Source organism: Salmo salar, chromosome 05, assembly GCF_965601325.2.
Source record: "Salmo salar chromosome 05, fSalSal1, whole genome shotgun sequence".
Lineage (NCBI taxonomy): Eukaryota > Metazoa > Chordata > Actinopteri > Salmoniformes > Salmonidae > Salmo > Salmo salar.
In genome coordinates this window covers 6,230,890-6,253,645 of record NC_138295.1, presented here as the reverse complement: position 1 = coordinate 6,253,645, position 22,756 = coordinate 6,230,890, and the positions used below count along the sequence as shown (strand labels likewise).

Below are 22,756 nucleotides of genomic sequence, written 5' to 3'. Positions count from 1 at the left end.
TGGTCTCTACCCTCTGGTTCCTGGTCTAACTCAACATGTTCTCTACCCTCCTCTGGTACCTGGTCTAACTCAACATGTTCTCTACCCTCTGGTACCTGGACTAACTCAACATGGTCTTAACCCTCCTCTGGTACCTGGTCTAACTCAACATGGCCTCTACCCTCTGGTACCTGGTCTAACTCAACATGGCCTCTACCCTCTGGTACCTGGTCTAACTCAACATGTTCTCCACCCTCCTCTGGTACCTGGACTAACTCAACATGTTCTCTACCCTCCTCTGGTACCTGGTCTAACTCAACATGTTCTCTACCCTCCTCTGGTACCTGGTCTAACTCAACATGGTCTCTACCCTCTGGTACCTGGACTAACTCAACATTGTCTCTACCCTCCTCTGGTACCTGGTCTAACTCAACATGTTCTCTACCCTCTGGTTCCTGGTCTAACTCAACATGGTCTCTACCCTCTGGTACCTGGTCTAACTCAACATGTTCTCTACCCTCTGGTACCTGGTCTAACTCAACATGTTCTCTACCCTCCTCTGGTACCTGGTCTAACTCAACATGGTCTCTACCCTCTGGTTCCTGGTCTAACTCAACATGGTCTCTACCCTCTGGTACCTGGTCTAACTCAACATGTTCTCTACCCTCTGGTACCTGGTCTAACTCAACATGTTCTCTACCCTCCTCTGGTACCTGGTCTAACTCAACATGGTCTTAACCCTCCTCTGGTACCTGGTCTAACTCAACATGGTCTCTACCCTCTGGTACCTGGTCTAACTCAACATGGTCTCTACCCTCTGGTTCCTGGTCTAACTCAACATGGTCTCTACCCTCTGGTACCTGGTCTAACTCAACATGTTCTCTACCCTCTGGTACCTGGTCTAACTCAACATGGTCTTAACCCTCCTCTGGTACCTGGTCTAACTCAACATGGTCTCTACCCTCTGGTACCTGGTCTAACTCAACATGGTCTCTACCCTCTGGTACCTGGTCTAACTCAACATGGTCTTAACCCTCCTCTGGTACCTGGTCTAACTCAACATGTTCTCTACCCTCCTCTGGTACCTGGTCTAACTCAACATGGCCTCTACCCTCTAACCACTAGGCTACCTGCCGCTCCAGGTACGCACATTGGATACCATTTCATGTTTGAAAACAAGGTTAAAGTTTGGCAGATTGTATGATCCCCCCCATATGTCTACACCTCACTGGTGAACAAGGGGATTTATGTGTTCATCTTTCTGGTTTCTGAGTGTCATCTTTATTCAATCTGAAATGCAGGCTATCTTTGGGGATGTAAAATACTCTACTCATCTCTATGATGGCACGATCCAACCTCTGGAACTACCCAAACTCACCACTCTACTCTGTCTGCGCCACAGTCCATGTGAAGTCTGTCAGTGTGTGTGTGTGTGCGCGCTGGACTGGATGGAGGCAAAGCGAGCCTGTGCTGTGCGCGCTGTAGGGACCAGCAGCTTTTGCAACGAAAACGAAATCCGATCCTTCTGTCGAGCAGAGCAGCAGAAGGGGGTGTGGGGGAAGCAGATACAGTTAAATTGGAAAAGCTCGTGGAACGGTAACTAAAGAGCGGAGGTGTCTGACTTTTAAAAAGGTAAGGAAAGACTAAAAAGAAAAAGGGAGTGGTAAAGTTACTTTGTAACTTCCTCATAGAGCAGAAAACTTATCAGTAAATGTATTTCCACCCTAAACTCTGAAGTTTTCCTTTGGTTTTGAAAGCTAGAGAGAAGTTGAAGCGTTTTGTAACTTAGAATGTGCATTTGCTTTATTTATCCAGGTATGTGCGGTGAAATAACGTTTATGGATGTTTTATGGACTTCCCAAATTGTAACTTTTTCTCTAGTAAACGGGCATCGATTGAACGTTGAATTCATACTTGATGAATGTTCCACCATGTGATGAGGTAATTTAATGTAGTGGAAAATTGAATCCACGCTATTTCATGGCCATATGACATCTGTGATTTCTGTCCGAAGTGTAGTCTACAATATAGTCTCGTATGGTGGTTTAGAACATGGCAGAAACGGTTAGACAAACGCTTGTCTGTCATCATAGTTCAGCTTTGCACTCGTCGGCATTTTTATTTAACCTTTATTTAACTAGGCAAGTCAGTTAAGAACTAATTCTTATTTACAATGACGGCCTAGGAACAGTGGGTTAACTGCCTTGTTCAGAGGCAGAAAGACAGATTTATACCTTGTCAGCTCAGAGGATTCGATCTTGCAACCTTTCGGGTTACTGGTCCAACGCTCCAACCACTAGGCTGCCTGCCGCCCCATTTGGGTTTAACAGATTAACCAAATAACGGTCATTAAATTCCTAAATCCTGACCATTTATTAAATTGTAATGCGCACATATAACTCAGTGTGTCCTACCATTGCATAAGGCAAACGGCAGGATATGATCTATTTTGGTGGTCAATATTTCATTATCATATCAAAATGCTCGTGATTGGTGGTTTGTGTGTTTGCGCAACTATGCGTCACCTGATAGGTGTATTGCGCCAAATGGCACCCTATTCGCTACATAGTTCTCTCTCTCTCTCTCTCTCTCTCTCTCTCTCTCTCTCTCTCTCTCTCTCTCTCTCTCTCTCTCTCTCTCTCTCTTCCCCCTCTCTCTATCTCTCTCTGCCCCCTCTCTCTATCTCTCTCTGCCCCCACCACCCCCTCTTCAATTCAATTTCAATTTAAGGGGTTTATTGGCATGGTAAAACATATTCACATTGCCAAAGCAAGTGAATTATGTAATAAACAAAAGTGCTCTCCCTTTGTGGGTTAAGTTAATTAAGGTCCAGATCCAGCCTGTAAAATGTAAAATACAGATGTAGATTATTCCTGGTCTGGTCGTCGGCTGGCTGTAAACTGTAGCTGGAGGGATCATCATGATATTTAATGAAAAGACCCACTCAGAGCCAGGAAAATCTGCCTGTTAATATGAACACCATGGGAAAGCTAAGTGGTGCCCTAAATGGTGCCCTATTCCCTATATAGTGCACAACTTTTCCATAGGGTTCTGGTCAAAAGTAGTGGACTACAGGTAAGGGATAGGGTGCCATGTGGAATGCGATCCCCCAAGTCAGAGTTTGGAGCCAGCTGGTTGGCTGCTTTAGTCGTTGTTGTGATTGGCTAGGACACCGTGGTTCCCATCAGTCGATGTACAGTAGCTGTCTGGATGGTCGTGATGTGGAGTGAGGTTGAAGGTTTGCCTGTCAGGATGGTCGTGGTGTGGAGAGAGGTTGAAGGTTTGCCTGTCTGGATGGTCATGATGTGGAGAGAGGTTGAAGGTTTGCCTGTCAGGATGGTCGTGATGTGGAGAGAGGTTGAAGGTTTGCCTGTCTGGATGGTCGTGGTGTGGAGAGAGGTTGAAGGTTTGCCTGTCTGGATGGTCGTGGTGTGGAGAGAGATTGAAGGTTTGCCTGTCAGGATGGTCGTGATGTGGAGAGAGGTTGAAGATTTTCCTGTCTGGATGGTCGTGATGTGGAGAGAGATTGAAGGTTTGCCTGTCAGGATGGTCGTGATGTGGAGAGAGGTTGAAGGTTTGCCTGTCAGGATGGTCGTGATGTGGAGAGAGGTTGAAGGTTTTCCTGTCTGGATGGTCGTGATGTGGAGAGAGGTTGAGGGTTTGCCTGTCAGGATGGTCGTGATGTGGAGAGAGGTTGAAGGTTTGCCTGTCAGGATGGTCGTGATGTGGAGAGAGGTTGAAGGTTTGCCTGTCTGGATGGTCGTGGTGTGGAGAGAGGTTGAAGGTTTTCCTGTCTGGATGGTCGTGATGTGGAGAGAGATTGAAGGTTTGCCTGTCAGGATGGTCGTGATGTGGAGAGAGGTTGAAGGTTTGCCTGTCTGGATGGTCGTGGTGTGGAGAGAGGTTGAAGGTTTGCCTGTCTGGATGGTCGTGATGTGGAGAGAGATTGAAGGTTTGCCTGTCTGGATGGTCGTGATGTGGAGAGAGATTGAAGGTTTGCCTGTCAGGATGGTCGTGATGTGGAGAGAGGTTGAAGGTTTTCCTGTCTGGATGGTCGTGATGTGGAGAGAGGTTGAAGGTTTGCCTGTCAGGATGATCGTGATGTGGAGAGAGGTTGAAGGTTTTCCTGTCTGGATGGTCGTGATGTGGAGAGAGGTTGAGGGTTTGCCTGTCAGGATGATCGTGTTGTGGAGAGAGGTTGAAAATGTTCCTGTCTGGATGGTCATGATGTGGAGAGAGGTTGAAGGTTTGCCTGTCAGGATGGTCGTGATGTGGAGAGAGGTTGAAGGTTCGCCTGTCTGGATGGTCGTGATGTGGAGAGAGGTTGAAGGTTTGCTGCGGTGCCAGCTGTGTTGTTGTAATAGTGAATCACAGTCGGTGATGGTGATGGTGTCTGGACAGAGGCAGAGCTGGATCTGTATTCCAGTGAATCACAGTCAGAAGCACAGTTAGAGATCTTCACCTACTAAATCCAGGATCTCAGGAATAGGAAACGGAATAGTCATGGTATGCATATGCATAACCCGGGAAAATACGGGATTACAATAGCCAGTGAGGATTGTTTGTGATTGGCTGTCATTTTTAGGCATTTAGCAGACGCTTTTATCCAGAGCGACTTACAGTAGTGAATGCATAATTTTTTTTCTCCGTACTGGTCTCCCATGGGAATCGAACCCACAACCCTGGCGTTGCAAACAGCATGCTCTACCAACTGAGCCACATGGGACCCCCTTGATCAGAATAACACACACACAATATACATTCCCTCACATTCCAGTCAGTGAACGCATGAAAAGCCTCAAGGAGGGATATTTTAGAGCAGTATTCTAGCCTCAGTGCAAAGGCATTTCCAACTTTCCTCCAGGATACTAGTGATGGAGAGGTACATAGACCTGTGGCTGAAATGAAGAGGTACATAGACCTGTGGCTGAAATGGAGAGGTACATAGACCTGTGGCTGAAATGGTGAGGTACATAGAGCTACGGATGAAATGGAGAGGTACATAGAGCTACGGATGAAATGGAGAGGTACATAGACCTGTGGCTGAAACGGAGAGGTACATAGACCTGTGGCTGAAATGGAGAGGTACATAGAGCTACGGATGAAACGGAGAGGTACATAGACCTGTGGCTGAAATGGAGAGGTACATAGAGCTACGGATGAAATGGAGAGGTACATAGAGCTACGGATGAAAAGGAGAGGTACATAGAGCTACGGATGAAATGGAGAGGTACATAGAGCTACGGATGAAATGGAGAGGTACATAGAGCTGTGGCTGAAATGGGGAGGTACATAGAGCTACAGATGAAATGGAGAGGTACATAGACCTGTGGCTGAAATGGAGAGGTACATAGAGCTACGGATGAAATGGAGAGGTACATAGAGTTACGGATGCAATGGAGAGGTACATAGACCTGTGGATGAAATGGAGGGGTACATAGACCTGTGGCTGAAATGGAGAGGTACATAGACCTGTGGCTGAAATGAGAGATACATAGAGCTACGGATGAAATTGTTTATGATTAATAAAGGGTTGATCTACAGCCTTGAAGACATTATAAAGTCATGCCTGAGGTTCAGAGACTGACTGAGGCAGTGATTTATTCCCAAATAGAACCCTATTCCCTATCGTATTCCTTACACAGTGCCCCATAGGGCTCTGGTCAAAAGTAGTGCACTATGTAGGGAATAGGGTGCCATTTGGGAACGCTGACAGGGAATGTTCTCGGCTGCTGAGGAATGCTTGGTGAGGGACCAGATGGTAGAGAGGAAATACTTTCTCCTGCTCTGAACGGAGCTCTTAAACTCGGACAATAAACCAAGCCTCCATTTTCAACAGAAACACTGTTTAAAAAAATATTTTTTTTTTATCACATTGTCTAAATAATGAGCCACAGTGCCAAGTCATCATAGTCAAAATATTATATTACTGAAAAATAGTTGATTTGTCTGAAATGCCTTTCTCATTGCGAAACCTAAACCTTAAATGTCCGTTTTTATCTGAGTAAAAAATGAGGTACCTTAATGTGTTTGTTTTCAAAAGAATTGGCAAAAAGGAACAAAAATAGCTTCTGAGCAAAGAGCAATTTAGCTGGGAGTGGTCTGAGAGGGGAGGGTAAAACTTAAAACGAGCTTTTATTGGCAGAGAGGTTTGAAACTCTTTCTTATTGGTCTATAAACTAATTTACAGCATGGTGATGTCACCATGGAAAGCCCAAAGCTTCATTCCATCAAAACAGGCTGAAATTTCAGGCAGTTTTACACTAAAAGGGCATTATCATAATTTTCACAATTTCACAGTATTATTCCAACCTCATAGTGTGGAAATATATATAAAACACAGGAAAAATCACATTTTTGACTGCACTGGGATTGTAGCCCTTTCCTGAAATCAAATGACCTAGTGGCATCGTGGGTAGAATGTTGATTTTTTTTAAACGCAGAAAATCCAGCGTTTTATGTCAAACGGTTTTTGTTATATTTCAGTCCTCTGTGAAGTATATAAAGTGTAATATTGGGATGCAAACTCAAAATGTAATACATTTCATCTCTATATCTGACATGGTACAGGTGTCTTCTTTTCTTAAGCCCATAACCATGTGTGTGTGAGGTGTATACTTTTGTTTTAAAGTAGATTTGTTTAAAAATTCCCAGAAACACTCTGTGTGACCCTGATTTAGCCCACTGCACTAAAAGGTTTAACCTAAGACCTCTAGTATTTGTTCCAACTTTTGTGGAGCAGGAAGTTCTCTTTTGTGAAAGTGTTTATTTGAACATTTTCTCTAACTGTCCACATTCTTTGTCTGAGCTACGTCTTACCAGTGCCAGTCTGAACAGTGAAACACCAAACCAGTCCGTGAACTAACTAACTAACTAAGTAACTAAGTAACTAAGTAACTAAGTAACTAAGTAACTAACTAACTAACTAACTAACTAACTAACTAACTGTCTGTCTGTCTGTCTGTCTGACTAACTATCTATCTAACCAACTATCTATTTAACTAACTAACTCCCTCCCACCACATTTGGTTGGAGGGATTACACAGTACAGCACCAGGTAACGATAACCATATGTAGCCGAAACAATTATGTGGCTTTTTAAATAGTACAGCTACACTGCCTTCAGAATGTTTTCAAAACCCTTGACTTTTCCCACATGTTGTTGTGTTAAAGTCTGAATTTAAAATTAATTAAATTGAGATTTTGTGTCACTGGCCTACACACAATACCCCATAATGTCAAAGTGGAATTATGTTTTTTGTAATTTCTACAAATTATTTAAAAAAATGAAAAGCTGAAATTTCTTGAATCAATCAGTATTCAACTCCTTTGTTATGACAAGCCTAAATGAGTTCAGGAGTAAAAAAGTGCTTAACAAGTCACATAATAAAAGTTGCATGGACTCACTGTGTGCAATAATAGTGTTTAACGTCATTTTTGAATGACTACCTCATCTCTGTACCCCCCACACATACAATTATCTGTTAAGGCCCTCAGTCGAGCAGTGAATTTCAAACACAGATTGAACCACGAAAACCATGGATGTTTTACAGTGCCTCACAAAGAAACTCACCTATTGTGTAGATTTAAAAAAAGCTTTACAAATATCTCTTTGTGCATGGTGAAGTTATTACCACTCTTCATATTTTCAAGCATGGTGGTGGCTGCATCATGTTATGGGTACGCTTGTCATTGGCAAGGACTAGGGAGTTATTTTAGGATAAAAAAACGGAATAGAGCTAAGCAGCTGCAAAATCCTAGAGGCTTTCCAACAGACACTGGGAGATAAATTCACCTTTCACCGGGACATTAACCTTAAACACAAGGCCAAATATACACTGGAGTTGCTTACCAAGATGACATTGAATGTTCCTGAGTGGCCTAGTTACTGTTTTGACTTAAATCGACTTGAAAATCTATAGCACGACTTGAAAATAGCTGTCTAGCAATGATCAATTACCAACTTGACAGAGATTGAAGAATTTAGAAAATAATAATGATCAAATATTGTACAATCCAGGTGTGCAAAACTCTTAGAGACTTACAATGGTATATTCTAACATGCATTGACTCAGCAGTGTTAATACTTATGTAAATTAGATATTTTTTGTATTTCATTTTCAGTCAATTTGAAAAAGACAAAAAAAAAAATGTTTTCACTTTGTCATTATGGGGTTTTATGTGTAGATAGGTGAGGGGGACATTTTTTTAATCCATTATGAATTTAGGCTGTAACACAACTAAATGTGGAATAAGTGAATTTATGTCACTGTCTCCTCAGACTTGTTAAGACCTTGTCCTTGTTGGTTCACAATAGTTTGAACATTTACAAGCTGATTGTTGAGGGGATGCTTTCAACGGAGGTGTTGAAATGGTTTCTTTTGTTTTCTGTAAAAGAGGGTAGCTAACTAACAAACGTCCCCAGTCTGTTCTGGGGTTATGAGTTCAATGAATTTGTCCAAGCTTTTGTTGCTGTCATCAAATAACAATGATTTATCTCTCTCTCTCCCCCCTCCTCTATCACTCTATCACTCCTCTCTCCTTCTCTCTCTCTTCTTGTATCCCTCTCTCCCCCTCCTCTCTCTTACTTTCCCTTCCTCTATCTCCCACCTTCCGCCCAGACCTGACACGTAGTGCCAGCCTATCAGAGAAGGAGTTGAAGGAGGCAAGGGTGAGGTCACAGATCATCGCTGCCCAGCTGACCGTCCCGTCTGGCTGCTCCAACTCCCGCGGAGTCCAGCTCTTCAACCGCCGCCAGCAGAGAGTCAACGCCTTCACGCTAGAGAGCTGCGGGGAAAGAACAAGGGAAGAGGAGCGAGAGGCGAGAGACGGAAATACCAGGAACAACAACCTGACATGGGAAGAAGAGAGAGGGGGACCTAGTGAGGGGACAGAGAAAGACGTACAACTGAACTGGAAGAACAGCGTTGGAACAAAACAACCACTTTGGTCGCCACCCTCTGGAAGTGAGGTCACCGGAAGTGACATCATGAAGGACCCAGGTGACGAGCACATCTACGAGGAAGTGGAAACTGTGACACAGGAGAGACACTTCCAGCCGGTGAACGAGAGACAAGGGGAGGAGGAAGAGAGGAGTGGAGAGAGAGAAAGAGAGGAGATATACGAGGATATTGAAGGTGAAGTGAAGGATGAGATTATACCAGTAAATGACAACAACACTGGTTCAGTCAGAGAGGAAGTGGGGATGAATAGGGGATCATACACATACTCCACAGCTCCCCCTGAGACCCGTAATGGCTTCCACAGCACTCAGGGCTCTGCTGGAGAGATCCAGAATGGAGGCCGAATTTCTATGTCCCTGTCCAGACAGGCCCCCACCATTGTCAACCGGACAGCCAGACCATTCTTCTCCCCGCCCACCGTACAGCCCAAGTCCCCAGAGGCAAGGAGTCCCGTCATGGATAACAACATACCTCCAGCCCCCTCCTATCCTACCCCAACTCTTCCCCCAGCTTCCTCAGACTCCACTCGCCCTCTCCCTCCTTTCACTGCCACTCGCCCCGTAGCCTTCTCCCCTCCTCCCCCTCCTCCCTCATACCCCATGCCTCCTCTCCCAGCCTTCCCCATCCATCCTCCTCCTCCCTCTCAGTCTCTCTCCAGTCCTCCACCCATGTCTACCGTCATGTTCCCTAGGTCTACACCCGTCCCCCAGTACAACCCTCCTTCTACAGCTGCTTCAGTTCCCCAGTATCTACCCCCCAACCCTCCTGTCACCCACAACATCCCTCCTCCAGGTTCCCCTAGACCCAACACCTTTGTCCCCTTCACCCCTCAGCCTATTGGTCAACAGAACCAGCAGCAGCTAATCAAAACGGGCATCCTGGAGGAAGGGGCGGCGGCCATCAGACGATCGTCGACGGCCAGGAAGTCCATGTTCACCTTTAAGGAGAAGTCTGTCATGGCACCCAACCCTGAACTCCTCTCTCTGGTCCAGGGGAACGATGATAGGAAGAAGCACGGCCTCCACTCCGTTCCCGACCCAGCCCCAGAGGAGGAGCTGCTGGCTCTGGGGGCCGAGGCCTCTAACTTCCTAGCCAGGGAGGAGGTGAAGGCGGAGGCTGCCAACGTGCCGGAGTGGTCCTCCTGTCTCAAGAGCTCCAGGACCAGGGAGCCCAGGGGGCAGCACCAGCCAGAGCAGACCCTGACCAACGCATCAGGGAAGGGGGCCGAGCTTTTCGCTAAGCGCCAGTCCAGGATGGAGAAGTACGTAGTGGAGAACCAGAATGTCTCTGGTGGTGGAGGTGGTCAGATGAGGTCTCCGTCTCCCACCGCGTCTCTGCCGCCATCTTGGGTCTATCCATCTAATATGCCTGGCCGGGTCAAAGCTATCGCTAACAACACTGACCTCAGCGCCAGGCTGACCCGGACCCTCCAGACCCCTCAGCCCGCGAACAGGAGGCCCAGCCAGCAGGCTTCAACCCCGGCCCCGGTCCTCGCAGAACCACCCCTGGAGAACGGCTGCACCAAGCTAGAGATGGACCTCTCCAGGCACCAACCCTACCAGCTCAACTCCTCCCTGTTCATCTTCAACCCAGTCCAGGACTCTACCAGCACCCTGCTGAGCGCTCTGCCCCGAGGGGCCCCTCAACCACCCAAACCCCTGGTCTCATCTGAGGCCTACTCCAGGCAGGCCTCCCTGCCTTCCTCCAACCCTCCATCACACAACTACAACAGCCTGCCCCGGTTCAGGCCTACCCTGTCCCCCTCACTTCAGCCCCCATTAGGAGGAATTGGAGGTGGGGATTACTATCCTTCACAACAAGAGGGGACTCCACAGCTGAGGGACACCAGGATCACCTCTCCTGTCTCTGCCTTCTCTCCGGAGAGAGTGGCCTCTCCTCGGTCGAGCGTCCAGGCACCCAGACCCACCTTCTCTGCCAAGAGGGCAGGGATCGAACCCCAGGTGTGGAGGCCTTCTTTCTTCTTCTACCAATAGATTTCCTCCGCTTTTACTCTGTTTCTACTCTGAACTGTGTTAACACGACCAAAGTACAACAGATAGACGGACAGAAAGAGCCTTATTTTACTATAATGCACAGATACAACGGATACACACAGTCGATTTATTGGATACCTAGATACTACAGGGTTAGATGTCACTGTTGATGTTATTTCACAGTACAAAGCTCAACATAGATTGTTTCTCTACACCTAAATCCACACATTTTGTTAGAGTTCCTTGTGGAATCTTGATTTCATGGTTTTTCTGCTTCATTAGTGGTTAAAGAAAACAAGTCTGCTATGCAACTGACAAACACCCTCTGTATGCTATGGAGCCAGAGATCAAATCCCAGAAAAAGGAACATTATTTAATGTCAGTTAACAGGGGAATATTTGCCAAATAGTACAATATATAAAAACCACTGAGTGTGCTTTTGTCAGCTCCTAAAGAACTTTGGGGCGATAAATCGGGTTCACACTTTTTCCAGTGTTTTTCCCCTTCAAGTCTCCAGAAAGACTTGAAACAAAGAGAAAGAGAAAGAAAGAGACTGGGAGAGAGAGAGAGAGATTGAATTGAGAGAGAGGAAGAGAATAGCAGAGAGAGAGAGAGAGGAGAGAATAGCAGAGAGAGAGAGAAGAGGCAGAGAGAGAGGAAGAGAATAGCAGAGAGAGAGAGAGAAGAGAGAGAGAGGAAGAGAATAGCAGAGAGAGAGAGAAGAAGAGAATAGCAGAGAGAGAGAGAGAGAGAGAGAGGGGTAGCAGAGAGAGAGAGAAGAGAGAGAGAGGAAGAGAATAGCAGAGAGAGAGAAGAAGAGAATAGCAGAGAGAGAGAGAAGAGAATAGCAGAGAGAGAGAGAAGAGAATAGCAGAGAGAGAGAAGAGAGATAGCAGAGAGAGAGAGAAGAGAGAGAGAGGAAGAGAATAGCAGAGAGAGAGAAGAAGAGAATAGCAGAGAGAGAGAAGAAGAGAATAGCAGAGAGAGAGAAGAAGAGAATAGCAGAGAGAGAGAAGAGAATAGCAGAGAGAGAGAGAAGAGAGAGAGAGGAAGAGAATAGCAGAGAGAGAGAGAAGAGAGAGAGAGAGAGAGAGGAATAGCAGAGAGAGAGAGAGAGAGAGAAGTAGCAGAGAGAGAGAAGAGAATAGCAGAGAGAGAGAGAAGAGAGAGAGAGGAAGAGAATAGCAGAGAGAGAGAGAGAGGAAGAGAATAGCAGAGACCAACAAAGAAAACAAGATACACAAAGCCCTTTAACAGATGCTCTGGCGTCTATTTTATGATCTATGATTTGTAATTTAATACAAGCTTACAGACATGAAAGTATCAGGCAGGGAACTCCCTTTAATGTCTCTGTTTGTAATATAGACTGACTGCTGTTTGAAATGGCACCCTATTCCCTGTATGGGCCTTGGTCAAAAGTAGTGCACTGTATAGGAAATGGGGTGCCATTCGGGACGCAGGTTAGACTTCTGATTCTCAGTTTCTCTGCCCTTAGACGAGAACTACCAAATGATATACTACTATTAGCGTCCTGTGAGCCCTGGCTCTGAGGCCGTTGATGTCAGTCATTTACACACTACACACTGCATGCCATTTGACGTAATGTATCTTAAATGGTTTTACGACTTGACTGAGCAATAATTTCAGGTGAAGTGTTTATACATAGAACAACATAGAATGAAAATATAACTCAAGAGTGTTTTCAGATTTACGATGTTGATTACTAAACCAAATAGGGGAGCCTCAAAACATACAAGTGTTTGGAGCTAGTGGACAATAATAATAATAATAATAATAATTATAGCTTCCTCGTTTCTCTTATCTCTGATGCACTCATTTCTGATTCGTAGAACAACAATATAGAATAAAAATAGATTTTCAGATGTATAATGTTGATCACTAAACCAGCCTACTGACAACAAGGACTTCTCTATTCTTTTATGAGCTGATTTCTGTGTTTCCAATTCTGTATCTAGAAACTTCTCTTTTTCTGTTGGACTGTTTCTTCTTCTCTCCCGATTAAACATTTATCCTTTCTGTTTTCCTTGGAACCTTCTTTCTTTTGTTTTGTCTTTTTTACCTAACCCGTCTTCTGTTTCATCTATCCTGATGTCTTCCACTCATCTACCTTTTATAGTACCCATAATCATAACCATAATCATTTTCTATTGCCATAGTTTACTGAAGCATATAGTACATTGACCAAATGTATATCTCTGCAGGAAAACCTTTGAAAGCAGTCAATAGACACGACACAAATGCATATTCCTAAAAGCTAACAAACACCCAGTTTAAAGCTCAAAGAGCCGGCAGAGTACACACTAGATACATACATCAAAGCAAAACCAACAATCAGCCTTTTTTTTTTTTTTTTAAAGTAACAGTTTTAAAAGATTCTCTCTGAAGGTAACGGAAACACCCGGTACAATATGAGTGATTACACTGCATTCCACAACCTGTTTCTTTGTGAAGGAAGGGTCTTAGCTTTCTAAAAGCCCCCAAGGGTTAAAAGCATTCAGACAAATAGTATGACCCATGGCCCCTACCTTCAAAAGAATGGTATGACCCATTGGCCTTTCTTGTCTAGCATGAAAACACTCCGGGCTCAAGGTACAGGTTACCCTTAGGGCCTAAGTAGGTACAGATTTGTCACATGCTTTGTAGACAACAGATGCAGACTAACAGTGACATGCTTACTGATGGGCCCTTCTCAACAATGCAGAGTTAAATATAAGATGAAATAAAAATAGGAAAAGTGACAGTGAATAACAAATAAAAATAACATGGCTATATACAGGAAGTAGAAAATAACATGGCTATATACAGGAAGTAGAAAATAACATGGCTATATACAGGAAGTAGAAAATAACATGGCTATATACAGGAAGTAGAAAATAACATGGCTATATACAGGAAGTAGAAAATAACATGGCTATATACAGGGAGTAGAAAATAACATGGCTATATACAGGAAGTAGAAAATAACATGGCTATATACAGGAAGTAGAAAATAACATGGCTATATACAGGAAGTAGAAAATAACATGGCTATATACAGGAAGTAGAAAATAACATGGCTATATACAGGGAGTAGAAAATAACATGGCTATATACAGGGAGTAGAAATAACATGGCTACATTTAATTTTTTAACCTTTATTTAACTAGGCAAGTCAGTTAAGAACAAATTCTTATTTACAATGACGGCCTAGGAACATTGGGTTGACTGACTTGTTCAGGGACAGAACGACAACTTTTTATCTTGTCAGCTCGGAGGATTCGATCTAGCAACCTTTAGGCTACTGGCCCAACGCTCTAACCACTAGGCTACCTACTCTACATACAGAGAATAGAAATATCATGCCTATATACAGGAAGTAGAAAATAACATGGCTACGTACAGGAAGTAGACAATAACATGGCTATATACAGGGAGTAGAAAATTACAGGGATATATACAGGGAGTAGAAAATAACATGGCTATATACAGGAAGTAGAAAATAACATGGCTATATACAGGGAGTAGAAAATAACATGGCTATATACAGGAAGTAGAAAATAACATGGCTATATACAGGAAGTAGAAAATAACATGGCTATATACAGGGAGTAGAAAATAACATGGCTATATACAGGTATTCAGGGAGAAGAAAATAACATGGCTATATACAGGAAGTAGAAAATAACATGGCTATATACAGGAAGTAGTACATAACATGGCTATATACAGACAGTAGAAAATAACATGGCTATATACAGGGAGTAGAAAATAACATGGCTATATACAGGAAGTAGAAAATAACATGGCTATATACAGGAAGTAGAAAATAACATGGCTATATACAGGAAGTATACATAACATGGCTATATACGGACAGTAGAAAATAACATGGCTATATACAGGGAGTAGAAAATAACATGGCTATATACAGGATGTAGAAAATAACATGGCTATATACAGGGAGTAGAAAATAACATGGCTATATACAGGAAGTAGAAAATAACATGGCTATATACAGGAAGTATACATAACATGGCTATATACAGACAGTAGAAAATAACATGGCTATATACAGGGAGTAGAAAATAACATGGCTATATACAGGAAGTAGAAAATAACATGGCTATATACAGGGAGTACCAGTACCGAGAAACGTGCAGGGGTACGAGGTAATTGAGGTAGCTATGTACTGTATACATTTACGTTTTAGTCATTTAGCAGACGCTCTTATCCAGAGCGACTTACAGTAGTGAACGCATACATTTCATACATTTTCTTTTGTACTGGCCCCCCGTGGGAATTGAACCCACAACCCTGGCGTTGCACACACCATGCTGGCATTGCACACACCATGCTGGCATTGCAAACACCATGCTCTACCAACTGAGCCACAGGGAAGTATATATGAGTAAGGGTAAAGTGACTAGCAGCAGCGTGTGTGGTGAGTGTGAAAGTGTGTGTGTGTGTGTGTGTGTGTGTGTGTGGTGTCAGTACGCATGTGTGTGCATGTTATGTGTGTGTGGGCGCATGTGGTGTGTGTGTGTGTGTGTGTGTGTGGTGTGTGTGTGTTGGGATTGTCGGTGTAAGTATGTGTGAGTCTGTGGGTAGAGTCCGGTGTGTGTGTGCATAGAGTCAGTGCAAGAGAGTTGGTGCAAATGGTTCAATGCAGGTAGTCTGGGACGGATAGCCATTTGATTAACTATTTAGCAGTCTTGTTTAGCTGTCTTATGGCTTGGGGGTAGAAGCTGTTCAGGGTCCTGTTGGTTCCAGACTTGGTGCATTGGTACTGCTTGCCGTACAGTAGCAGAGAGAACAGTGTATGGCTTGGGTGGCTGGAGTCTTACAGTTTTTTTGGACCATCCTCTGAACACCGCCTGGTATAGAGGTCCTGGATGGCAGGGAGCCCAGCCCCAGTGATGTACTGGGCCGTACGCGCTACCCTCTGTTGTGGCTTGCGGTCGTGTGCCAAGCAGTTGCCATACCAAGCGGTGATGCAGCCAGTCAAGATGTTCTCGATGGTGCAGCTGTAGAATTTTTTTTTGAGGATCTGAGGGCCCCATGCCAAATCTTTTCAGACTCCTGAAGGAGAAGAGGCGTTGTCGTGCCCTCTTCACAACTGTGTTGGTGTGTTTCGACGTTGATATATCCTTAGTGACGTGGACACAGGAACTTGAAGCTCTCGACCCGCTCCACTGCAGTCAAATGGATGTGAATGGGGTCGCGCACGCCCCCCTGATTACTGTAGTCCACAATCAGCTCTTTTGTCTTGCTGACGTTGAGGGAGAGGTTGTTGTCCTGGCACCACACTGCCAGGTCTCTGACCTCCTCCCTATAGGCAGTCTCATCATCGTTTATCACCATTGTGCAATTTTCCCTCTAAGAAAAATAAACTTTCTAGTTTACCCCATTAGTTAACACTATCAATGTTTTCCTCTACTGAGGGAATTGCCACTTTCAATGCAACATACTGAAACAAAATGAACTATGCAAGACTTTTTTTTTTTTTTTGCACCGCAGTTGGATTATATTGCATTGACAGGAATGACTCAGCCCATACTCTACAGACCTGTGCGGCATAACCAATCAGAGCTGCAGTATCCCTATATGCAAATAGACCATTGCCATATATGGATCTGTGCCATTCCTTATATGGTAGACCATTCTAATAGGCCTACATTATGACCAAATAGCCACAGTAGCCTACTTGGCCACTGTTATAACTGTAACTTAAAGTGGGTACAACTTCAGTGTTTACAATAAAAGTACGCACAGACTTTTCACAACGTTGAAGTTCGCTCTCAGCAGACCTGAAATTTGCTCAGTGCCGAAATAATGTTCAGGGAACATTGCCGTTGTGTTGTCAGCAAACTGAATGATGGTGTTGGAGTCATGCACTGTCGTGGGGGAACAGGGAGTACAGGAGGGGACAAATCACGCACCTCTGAGGGACCCCCGTGTTGAGGGTCAGCGTGGCAGATGTGTTGTTGCCTACCCTCACCACTTGGGGGCGGCCCGTCAGGAAGTCCAGGATCCAGTTGCAGAGGGAGGTGTTCAATCCCTGGGACCTTAGCTTAGTGATGAGCTTTGAGGGTACTATGGTGCTGAATGCTGAGCTGTAGTCAATGAACAGCATTCTCACATAGGTGTTCATTCCGTCCAAGTGGGAAAGGGCAGTGTGGAATGCAATAGAGATTGCGTCATCTGTGGTTCTGTTGGGGCGGTATGCAAACTGGAGTGGGTCCAGTGTGTCTGGGATGATGGTGTTGATGTGAGCCATGATCAGCCTTTAAAAGTATTTCATGGCTACAGATGTGAGTGCTATGGGGGCGATAGTCATTTAGACAGGTTACTTTGGCGTTCTTGGGCACAGGGACTATGGTGGTCTGCTTGAAACATGTAGGTATTACCGACTCAGACAGGGAGAGGTTGAAAATGTCAGTGAAGACACTTGCATGCTCTGAGTACACGTCGTGGTAGTCCGTCTGGCCCTGCGGCCTTGTGAATGTTGACTTATTTAAAGCTCTTTCTCACATCGGCTACGGAGAGCGTGGTCACACAGTCATCCGTAACAACTGATGCTCTCATAGATGCTTCAGTGTTGTTTGCCTCGAAGCGAGCATAGAAGGCCTTTAGCTTACCTCACATTCATGTCTCTCTACCCTAGTTTAACAGTATCACGGTGCCTCACATTCATGTCTCTCTACCCTAGTTTAACAGTATCACGGTGCCTCACATTCATGTCTCTCTACCCTAGTTTAACAGTATCACGGTGCCTCACATTCATGTCTCTCTACCCTAGTTTAACAGTATCATGGTGTCTTATATTCATGTCTCTGTACATTCACGTCTTTATATTCTTTACTCTCTCTCCACAGACGAGGAAGGAGTCGCCTCCAACTCCGACCCACACCACCCCCACTCCCACCAGGACACCCCAGTTCACCCGTCGGTTCAGCAGCCCAGAGGGACACCCCACTCCCAGTGGGGTCCGGCTCCCTACCCCCCAGACCACCATCACCACCTCCTCCTCTTCCAGGCCCCCCCACCAGGGCACCTCCACACCCACCTCCCCTGTTTCCCCACCCTGGGAGACGAGGTGCCAGTCCCCCGCGGTGGTCAACCAGACCACCAAACCCTTCTCCACAGCCTCTTTATCCAGGCCTAAACCATCCACTACCACCTCACCTATATCGCCTGTATCTCCCTGGGGGTCCCGCTGTCAATCCCCTAACATCAACCAGACAACCAAGCCTTTCTCCACCATCATCTCCAACTCTTCCTCTTCCAGACCCTCTCACCAAGGCACCATTACCTCTCCTCTCTCCCCCTCACCCCTGTCCCCTCCCTGGGGTTCCAGATGCCAGTCTCCCATTGTCAGCCCTAGCCCCAACAACTCCAAGGCAAACCATCGCCTGTTAGCCAAGAACATCATCAACGCGGCCAAACGTAAAAACAGCCCGTCCCCAGGTGCTCTGAGCGGCCACAATCTCCCAATCTCCCCACTAGGTGGCATCACTACCCACCAGCACCACCAGGGCTATGACCACAGTAGCAGCAGCTCCAAACCCCCATTCAGCCCCTACCAGTCCAGGGCCATGGGGTGCCAGTCCCCCCCCTTCGCCAGCCCACCTCCCACCCCTACAGGAGTGATCCGGTCCCCAGTAAGGCTCTACAACACCAGGTCCCTCACTGACTCGGATGCTTCGGTGGAGTCGGAGGACTCTGGGCTGAGGTCTCCAGGACTGCAGCGTACCCACAACACCAGTCCCCGGGGCTGGGGCGGCAGCCTGAGGGTGAAGAGGGGCAGTTTTGGCACCGACCTGTAGGGGGAGCCGGGGAGAGAAGGTCAGGAGAAAGGACCATTGAGCTTGTGAAATAGGAGAAAGAAGAAAAAAAACAGGACATTGATAAAGGGACTGGTGGGTTTTGGGCAATTCTTAATTTCATTGGACCTATAGGAGCATCTAGATGGAGGGCCAGCTCAGCGCTAGCCTAACAGGGGAAATATGGAAATGACTTTGAAAGGAACTGACCTTGTGTGTTTGTTGCTTTGGAATAAGGGACAATAATGTTGACCACACAGTAAAGAACCTGATGCCCTTACAACGCAGCTGGGACATAGAAGCAACCTGTCTGGTGATTGTAAAGTCCACTAAAACCCACTGATTTCTCTGGCTGGCTATAGATGAGTCCAGGACCATCAAGCTCAGAGCTAGCTCAACAGCGGGATTACCGAGAGGAGATTGAAGATGACAATTCACTGTTGTCTCTTCCTCTCATTCTTAAATCTTATAAAACCCGTTATACATTTATTGCAAAAAAAAAAAAAAAGGAAATTGAAGGGATTCTTAAATCCAAAGCGACTTGTTTTCAACTTTTGATATGGACCTTGTAATTGAAAAACAAAATGTGTTGTTGTAATCAGGCATTGCTGAAATGTAAAACTAGCTTACTTGCATTTGACTTTGACAAGAGTTCCTTGAATAATCAAATTATTACAGTAGCTTACTTATGTTTACTCTAAAAAAAAAAGTTTTTTGTTTATTCTAATTTGTAACCAAAGAAAAAAGTATACAGGCTAGAAGAAAAATACCAAAGAGAATATCTGGAATGATGCAGTGTTTTCAAAACAGTGTTACACTTTTCCTCCCCCACGTAAGACATTGATAATGTTGTGTCGTAGATATGCTTTTGCAGTTATTTTGTATTTTTAATGTTGCTGGGTATACATTGGAGTAGAAAAAAAAATGCAGTTAAACCATAGGTTGACATGATGTTTGCAGGTCTGACACAGGTCAAACTGGGGAGAGAGAGAGAGAGAGAGACTGTATTTTAAATGGCACCCTATTCTCTACAGTGCACTACTTTACACCCGAGCCTTATGGGCCCTGGTCAAAAGTAGTGCACTAAAAATAGGGAATAGGGTGCCATTTGGAAACAGAGCGCCATTTAGGACGCATCTGGAGTATCGATGTGTCAGTTTTAGTTCTGTAGTAGTAGTGTCTACAGGGAGGTAGGTATAGGAGTTTTGTAATATAATAATATAGCTTACCGGACTATGCTTTCATCAAACAAATCCCTTTGAAAGTTGACGTGATAGTTATTAGATTAGCTAAAACAGAAAAACGGACTATTACTCTTCACTCTGAATGAGTACGTAGAGATACAATGGGTACAGTCAGAGCCATGTATTTACATTGACATTTTATAAATACGGCTCTGGTTACAATGTAGTTACCTATCCATAACCTTACTATGCAAAGAATCAAGGAACATTGGCGTTATTGTGGTGTTGATAACATCACAAATGGTCCAAGATTTACACTACAGTACAGTATATCCTTTTTTTTTTATGAACAGGGGGCGGAAGAAAACAAAGCTTCTTTACCTATCGCAGTGCAATAATGCATCTATCCCCTCTATGTACTGTATATACAGTTACTGTATGTTGTTTTATGTACTGCTTTGTTTCAAATGAATGTAGAGATTGGCAGGTAGAGAGGTAGAAGAGAGACAGAGACAGACAAAAGGCAGGGTTGACCTTTTTGGAGAAAGTTTATGTATGGTTTTATATGTTAACCAATGGGACACAATGTTACCGTTTCTAATACTGATATGTCTACTGTCCGGGCACAAACAACAAACTAACAATGGCTGGGGACATCAAATAGAGCATGTAGAAAATACTACATTCTGAGAGATATATAGGAAACGAAAGGGGGGTTGTTGTCACTAATGTTGTAGAGACAAACATCTGTGTGTACCACGACGATGACGATCAAGGTAGCCAATAGGAAAGAGGAATAAATGAGTCATTCCATTGGTTGAGAGTAGGCTGCAGTCAGAGGTTAGGTTGGGGTCGAGGTCGAGGTTGGGATCGAGGTTGGGGTCGAGGTTGGGATCGAGGTTGGGGTCGAGGTTGGGGTCGAGGTTGGGGTCGAGGTTGGGATCGAGGTTGGGATCGAGGTTGGGGTCGATGTCGAGGTCGGGATTGAGGTCGGGGTCGAGGGTCGGGATCGAGATCGGGATCGAGGTCGGGGTCGATGTTGGGATCGAGGTCGAGGTCGGGGTCGAGGTCGGGGTCGATGTTGGGGTCGAGGTTGGGGTCGAGGTTGGGATCGAGGTTGGGGTCGAGATTGGGGTCGAGGTTGGGGTCGATGTTGGGATCGAGGTCGGGGTCGAAGTTGGGGTCGAGGTTGGGGTCGGTGTTGGGGTCGAGGTTGGGGTCGAGGTTGGGGTCGATGTTGGGGTCGATGTTGGGGTCGAGGTTGGGGTCGAGGTTGGGGTCGAGGTCGGGGTCGGACGATAGGAGTAGGTTTTTATTAAAATGACCAAACTCTTGCTGAAGCAAGGCCCTGTATTGCGCATACAATACTCTAAATGCACAGTTTGCTTTAGTTTTTTTGTATTTGATCAAGTTTCACTTGATTTTGCACTTCCATATTCCTATTGGCACACAGTATTGCGGACTAACCTTGATTGGCTGAAACAGGTGTCATTCACACAGAAAACACACTCTTTCTCCATAATCTGCATAGTAACAGTTAGAGACCGCCGCCACACACTGAACACACTATAATAGGCTTTTATATGTTATACAGTAAAAAAACAATGATCAGTTAATGTAACCGTTGCACTTCAACCCTCTGGAGGCATTGTATTTCCAGGCGGGGGGGGGGGGGGGGGGGGGGGGGGGGGTCACCGAGGCCACCGACCTCATCCCACATCTCTCCCTCCGGCCCTGTAGCGGATCACAAACAGAACAGGACCACAGGAAATACAGGAATGGTTCTATCCTTCTCCCTTAAACACATAGGAGTCTATTGTGACCGCTGCATCAGCAGATTACTGACTAGTCACGTGTGGGCTGTATTCATTAGACACCAAAAACAGAAGAAAAAGGATAGAAACAAGAAGGTACTACCTGAGCTTGTCCAATAAGGATTTGTTTTCCTTTTGCACAGCATTTTGCTACAGTGTACCCTAATGAATACAACCCTGACAAATCTCTTGACTGACCGGGGACAGCTGGTATTATGGTGACTTGGCACCTTGGGTAAGCAGGAATAACCTCACTGTCATGGCTGCGTCTTAAATGGCATCCTATTCACTATGTGTAAACACATTTAGCTGGTTGTTTTTCTTCTACCCCCTTGTCTCACAGCGGAGTGTTGTTGTCAGAACATTCACAACAAGAAAAAAGTGAAATGCGAGAAAGAAAAAAAAAAACTTCCAAATGCTACCGAATGGTAGAAATCATCGGTATATCAACAACACACTATAGTGATAGGGTGGTATTTCAGATGTTACCACTGTAGGGATCAGTCTCGAGTAACCCCCCCCCCCCCCCCTTCCTCTGTGAGTCCAACCTGCCCATCAACACAGGATGGCTAATGTCCCAGTCCCAAGTGTTGATTGTAATTAGTTCTTCATGTATTTTAACAATACATTGGGGGCGGCAGGTAGCCTAGTGGTTAGAGCGTTAGGTCAGTAACTGTAACAGGTTGCTAGATCGAATCCCTGAGCTGACAAGGTAAAAATCTGTCGTTCTGCCCCTTGAACAAGGCAGTTATAACCCACTGTTCCTAGGCCCGTCATTGTAAATAAGAATTTGTTTTTACTGTCTTGCCTAATTAAATTAAAAAAACAAGAGGGGAAGATTTATTGAGGTTGAAAAAAATGGACAAGTTTTATTGATAATATGACTAACAACAACATGTGTGTATCAAAAATATGTCTCATGTGCCCTTCCTTAAATTCTGGGTTATTTAAATAGCTGAACACAAAACAAAATAAAAGTGATGACACTAATTATATCAA

At 44.9% G+C, this 22,756-nt stretch overlaps 1 protein-coding gene across 3 annotated transcripts in view; it reads left to right on the top strand.

Annotated features, from left to right (window-relative positions):
* Positions 1 to 22,756, top strand: part of LOC106604157 (uncharacterized) — a 53,619-nt gene extending 30,863 nt beyond the window's left edge. For 2 of the 3 annotated variants that reach the window (XM_045717826.2, XM_045717828.2), the window contains 2 exons: positions 8,601 to 10,903; positions 17,812 to 22,756. In XM_045717826.2, the coding sequence (XP_045573782.1) occupies positions 8,601 to 10,903; positions 17,812 to 18,762 (3,254 nt within the window). In that variant the 3' untranslated portion in view covers positions 18,763 to 22,756. Of the gene's footprint in view, positions 1 to 1,382; positions 1,612 to 8,600; positions 10,904 to 17,811 lie in introns of those variants that run through there. The other variant, XM_045717827.2, reaches the window with a different exon arrangement.